General features: G+C 39.2%; 1 protein-coding gene across 1 annotated transcript in view; it reads right to left on the bottom strand.

Annotated features, from left to right (window-relative positions):
• Window positions 1–4,054: 4,054 nt before the first annotated feature.
• LOC311120562 (uncharacterized protein) overlaps window positions 4,055–6,000 on the bottom strand; it is a 37,408-nt gene continuing 35,462 nt past the window's right edge. Inside the window, exon 2 of the mRNA XM_084195149.1 lies at window positions 4,055–5,815. Within this exon, the coding sequence (XP_084051275.1) occupies window positions 5,064–5,815 (752 nt within the window). The 3' untranslated portion in view covers window positions 4,055–5,063. The remainder of the gene's footprint in view (window positions 5,816–6,000) is intronic.

Genomic DNA, 6,000 nt, shown 5'->3' with positions numbered 1-6,000 from the left:
ACACTAGTCCAGGTGCAACAAAACTAGGGCCTGTAGGACCTGCCTTGTTGATAGTGCTGTTAAGAATGCAGAGGAGCACTTTATTATGGACAGACTTCTCCCCATCTTAGCTACTGTTGTAGCAACATGTTTTGACCTTGACAGTTTACAATCCAGCGTTACTCCAAGCAGTTTAGTCACCTCAACTTGCTCAATTTCCACATTATTCATTACAAGATTTAGTTGAGGTTTAGGGTTTAGTGAATGGTTTGTCCCCAATACGCTTTTCGTTTTTGAAATATTTAGGACTAACTTATTCCTTGCCACCCATTCTGAAACGAACTGCAGCTCTTTCTTAAGTGTTGCAGTCATTTCAGTCACTGTAGTAGCTGACGTGTATAGTGTTGAGTCATCTGCATGCATACACACTGGCTTTACTCAAAGCCAGTGGCATGTCGTTAGTAAAGATTGAAAGAAGTAAGGGGCCTAGACAGCTGCCTTGGGGAATTCCTGATTCTACCTGGATTATGTTTGAGAAGCTTCCATTAAAGAACACCCTCTGTGTTCTGTTAGACAGGTAACTCTTTATCCACAATATAGCAGGGGGTGTAAAGCCATAACACATACGTTTTTCCAGCAGCAGTCTATGATCGATAATGTCAAAAGCCGCACTGAAGTCTAACAAAACAGCCCCCACAATCTTTTTATCATCAATTTCTCTCACCCAATCATCAGTAATTTGTGTAAGTGCTGTGCTTGTTGAATGTCTTTCCCTATAAGCGTGCTGAAAGTCTGTTGTCAATTTGTTTACTGTAAAATAGCATTGTATCTGGTCAAACACCATTTTTTCCAAAAGTTTAATAAGGGTTGGTAACAGGCTGATTGGTCGGCTATTTGAACCAGTTAAGGGGGCTTTACTATTTTTAGGTAGCGGAATGACTTTTGCTTCCCTCCAAGCCTGGGGGCACACACTTTCTAGTAGGCTTAAATTGAATGTATGGCAAATAGGAATGGCAATATCGTCCGCTGTTATCCTCAGTAATTTTCCATCCAAGTTGTCAGACCCAGGTGGTTTGTCATTGTTGATAGACAACAATAATCTTTTCACCTCTTCCATACTCACTTTATGGAATTCAAAATTACAATGCTTGTCTTTTATAATTTGGTCAGTTATACTTGGATGTGTAGTGTCAGCGTTTGTTGCTGGCATGTCATGCTTCAGTTTGGCAAGATTAGCAATGAAAACATCATTAAAGTAGTTGGCAATATCAGTGGGTTTTGTGATGAATGAGCCATCTGATTCAATGAATGATGGAGCTGAGTTTGCCTTTTTGCCCAAACTGTCATTTAATGTGCTCCAGAGCTTTTTAATATAATTCTTTATACGATTTATCTTTGTTTATAATTAATAAATAATTAAATAAATAATTGGTCATTTAGCAGACGCTCTTATCCAGAGCGACTTACAGGAGCAATTAGGGTTAAGTGCCTTGCTCAAGGGCACATCGACAGATTTTTCACCTAGTGGGCTCGGGGATTAGAACCAGCGACCTTTCGGTTACTGGCACAACGCTCTTAACCACTAAGCTACCTGCCGCCCAATAGTATAGTTTCTTAATTTTATTCAGTTTAGTCACATGATTTCTCAATTTGCAGTACGGTTATGTAGCCAGACTTATTTGCCATTCCTTTTGCCTCATCCCTCTCAACCATACAATTTTTCAATTCCTCATCAATCCACAGGGATTTAACAGTTTTTACAGTCATTTTCTTAACCTCTACGGGATCGGTGTCCCTATACCGGGTTAGGGTTAGGGTAAAGCTGGATCCCTTCTAGCCAATACATTGAAAAGGGTAAAGCTGGATCCCTTCTAGCCAATACATTGAAAAGGGGACACAAATTGTACAATGAGGTCCATATAGCCTGGAGGAGGACAATGTCCCAAAAAACTCCAGTGACCCAATGATAATTTGTAGAGAACTTGATTCATAATATATATATATATATATATATATATATATATATATATATATATATATATATATATATATATATATACAGTGGGGAGAACAAGTATTTGATACACTGCCGATTTTGCAGGTTTTCCTACTTACAAAGCATGTAGAGGTCTGTAATTTTTATCATAGGTACACTTCAACTGAAAATCCAGAAAATCACATTGTATGATTTTTCACATCAAATTGATCAGAAATACAGTGTAGACATTGTTAATGTTGTAAATGGCTATTGTAGCTGGAAACTGCTGATTTTTAATGGAATATCTACATAGGCATACAGAGGCCCATTATCAGCAACCATCAGTCCTGTGTTCCAATGGCACGTTGTGTTTGCTAATCCAAGTTTATCATTTTAAACGGCTAATTGATCATTAGAAAACCCTTTTGTAATTATGTTAGCACAGCTGAAAACTGTTGTGCTGATTAAAGAAGCAATACAACTGTCCTTCTTGAGACTAGTTGAGGATCTGGAGCATCAGCAATTGTGGGTTCGATTACAGGCTCAAAACGGCCAGAAACAAAGAACTTTCTTCTGAAACTCGTCAGTCTATTCTTGTTCTGAGAAATGAAGGCTATTCCATGCGAGAAATTGCCAAGAAACTGAAGATCTCGTACAACGCTGTGTACTACTCCCTTCACAGAACAGCGCAAACTGGCTCTAACCAGAATAGAACGAGGAGTGGGAGGCCCCGGTACACAACTGAGCAAGAGTTGCAAAGAAAATGCCATATCTCAGACTGGCCAATAAAAATAAAATATTAAGATGGGCAAAAGAACACTGGACTTTTTCTTTGCAACTCTGCCTTGAAGGTCAGCATCCTGGAGTCGCCTCTTCACTGTTGACGTTGAGACTTGTGTTTTGCGGGTGCTATTTAACGAAGCTGCCAGTTGAGGACCTGTGAGGCGTCTGTTTCTCAAACGAGACACTCTTAACGTATTTGTCCTCTTCATCTGCAGACAGGATTTGAACGCCTCTCCGTATCCGAGCACAGAAATCATCACAAAGAAAAAGGCTGCATTATAACTCAAAATTAGACAGCACTGAATATTACGTTGCTGTATCTCCCTGTCCTTATAGTTTTTTTTCTCACTAGGGACTGGAACTCCAGAATATTTTAATAATGTCCTCCCACAAAGGTACCTTCCCTATCCAGAGTAGCCTACTCTCCATTCTGACAGCTGGAACTGCTAACTAATCCTTTCACCCTCTTCCATGGCTGTTAGCTAGCTAGCTACAAATGCATTTTGGAGTTACAACAATACGTACAGTAGCAGCCAAAAAAGTTTAGACACACACCTACTCATTCAAGGATTTTTCTTGAAACTAACTTCAGGTTTATGTTGAAAAGTCCAATAATAAGATGCGGAGACCACCCACTGGTTGAATCAACATTACGTTTGAACCAACGTGGAATAGAAGTTGAATTGACCTCTGTGTCCAGTGGGCAACTGGATCCAATCAAACTCATTTAGCAATATCCAAATCACATATCAAATCAAATTCAAGATGTTTCCAGGTTAGAATCAAGAAATGCAAAATTGCATTAAATCTATATAATAATGTAATAGACTAGAGTCCTGTCTGGGGGAAGTACTTGTACATCAAGCTGCCTCTCACTACAGAAACAGGAGATAGGCTCCTGTTACTATGAGCTGTTCTGGATCAGACAAGCCAAGGCTCCTGTTATTATGAGCTGTTCTGGATCAGACAAGCCAAGGCTCCTGTTACTATGAGCTGTTCTGGATCAGACAAGCCAAGGCTCCTGTTACTATGAGCTGTTCTGGATCAGACAAGCCAAGGCTCCTGTTACTATGAGCTGTTCTGGATCAGACAAGCCAAGGCTCCTGTTACTATGAGCTGTTCTGGATCAGACAAGCCAAGGCTCCTGTTACTATGAGCTGTTCTGGATCAGACAAGCCAAGGCTTGTGCAAGGCTACTTACTTACTTATATAAAAAAAATTACATTTAGCAATATCCAAATCATATAAATGAACATCATCAGAGGGTTTATCATTTGATCAAATCAATCAAATCTCAGAATCAAAACGAAATAAACATTTAAAAAATATTTAATCAGATTTTAAACATGTCTTGAGATGAAAACATTAAAATAAATGTAAAGGCCTATTTTTGAGTATGATTCCATTTATACAATTTGATTTCATGTGGCATTAACAAAAACACAAATTCTCAGTCAAAAAAAAAGAAAGAAGCCAGAACGCACTGTTCTCTGATGAGATTTCAGGTCCTGGAAAATGTATTTCCACAATGACAGCAGTGGTATGTCTTCTCCTCCTTTGTATGTATCCTCTGATGTGATTTCAACCTCCCCAATATAATTCTACATTGGGGCGCAGTGGTACGTCTTTTCTCCAGAGTGTATTCTCTTACAGTAACTCTTTGAAACATTGTTGAATTTAGAACTTTACATCACCGGTTATTTAGTGTGCTGAACGTTATAAAATATGTTTGCAAAGGGAAGTAACAGTTGTATATTTCCACTAGTGCCACTAGTAAACACTGTGTTGATCAAAGCCTCCAGTAATTCACCCCCTTTTCTACACAATGCTTCAGGAAGCTTTGTTTACCCATCACTAAGTGCTACCGCTAATTTAACCAGCCAGCTAACTAACAACGTAAATATGAAATTAAATGGGTCAACTAGCTAATACGACAGAAGTGTGTTTTAAAACGCAGTGATCTCAGAAAAGGTACAATTGTGAACCTGCAACTAAGAGGGAAAAAGGGGGTAAAATAAAATAATTGACGTTTTAAAATATCAAAATCATGTAATGAACATCTAATTGTATTCAATCAATCCAAATCCATAATCAAAACAAAAAACACATTTAAAAATCTGATTTTAGACATGATCATGTCTCCAGAGGAAAAAACTGTAACAAAAGTAGGCCTATTTTTTTGGTAAGATTTCATATAAACAATATGATTTAATGTGGCATAAAATAACAGTCAAACATCAGTCAGAACACAGCCTCTCTATTCTGTCATGTGATTTCAGGTCCTCTGTCCGGGAAAACGTCTTTCCACAATTAGGTTCCCTAATTAGGTTCCCCTGTGTGTTTTCTCATGCCTTTTCAAGTTCCCTAACTTGGTAAATCTCTTTCCACACAGGGAACAATGACAAGGCTTTTCTCCTGAGTGTATTCCCTTATGTATGTTCAGGCTCCCTGACTGGGTAAAATTCTTTCCACACTGATGGCAGTGGTAAGGCTTTTCTCCTGTGTGTATTTGTTTATGCATTTTTAGGGTTGCTAACTGGGTAAAACTCTTTCCACACTGGGAGCAAGAGTGGGGTTTCTCCCCTGTGTGTGTCCTCTCGTGTGATTTTAGGTCCTGTGATCGTGAAAATCTCTTTCCGCAATGGGAACAGGGGTAAGGCTTCTCTCCAGAGTGTATTCTCTTATGTTTGTTCAGGTTCCCTAAGTGGGTAAAACTCTTTCCACACTGATAGCAGTGGTAAGGCTTTTCTCCTGTGTGTATTCTCTTATGTATGTTCAGGCCCCCTAACCACCGAAAACTCTTTCCACACTGGGAGCAATAGTGTGATTTCTTCTCTGTGTGTGTCCTCTCATGTGATCTTAGGTCCTGTGATCGTGAAAATCTCTTTCCACAATGGGAACAGGGGTAAGGCTTCTCTCCAGAGTGTATTCTCTCATGCTCTTTCAGCTTCCATAACCACTTAAAACTCAAATTACACTGAGAGCAGTGGTGTCGTCTCACTGGATTGGCCATCTCTGGGTCTGGTTCCCCTGAAGGACTCTTCCTGATGTCAGAGTGAGAGTCTGGTCTCTCTCCTGCCAAAGACAGAGTATTTAGTTAAACAGGGTTCAGAATTAAACCTCCACAAGACAAAAGTGTCTTCCTTTGAGGTTTAATCCAGACTAGATCCCTCATTATAAAACTGTACATTTGGATCCTGGATGCTGATTGGTTGATAGCTTAAAAAAGGTCAAACAAACGAAAATACAGCTAGTTTGCT

This window comes from Coregonus lavaretus, assembly GCF_964263955.1.
Source record: "Coregonus lavaretus genome assembly, contig: HAP1_SCAFFOLD_47, whole genome shotgun sequence".
NCBI classification, from domain to species: Eukaryota; Metazoa; Chordata; class Actinopteri; order Salmoniformes; family Salmonidae; genus Coregonus; species Coregonus lavaretus.
This window is presented reverse-complemented; position numbering and strand designations above follow the sequence as displayed.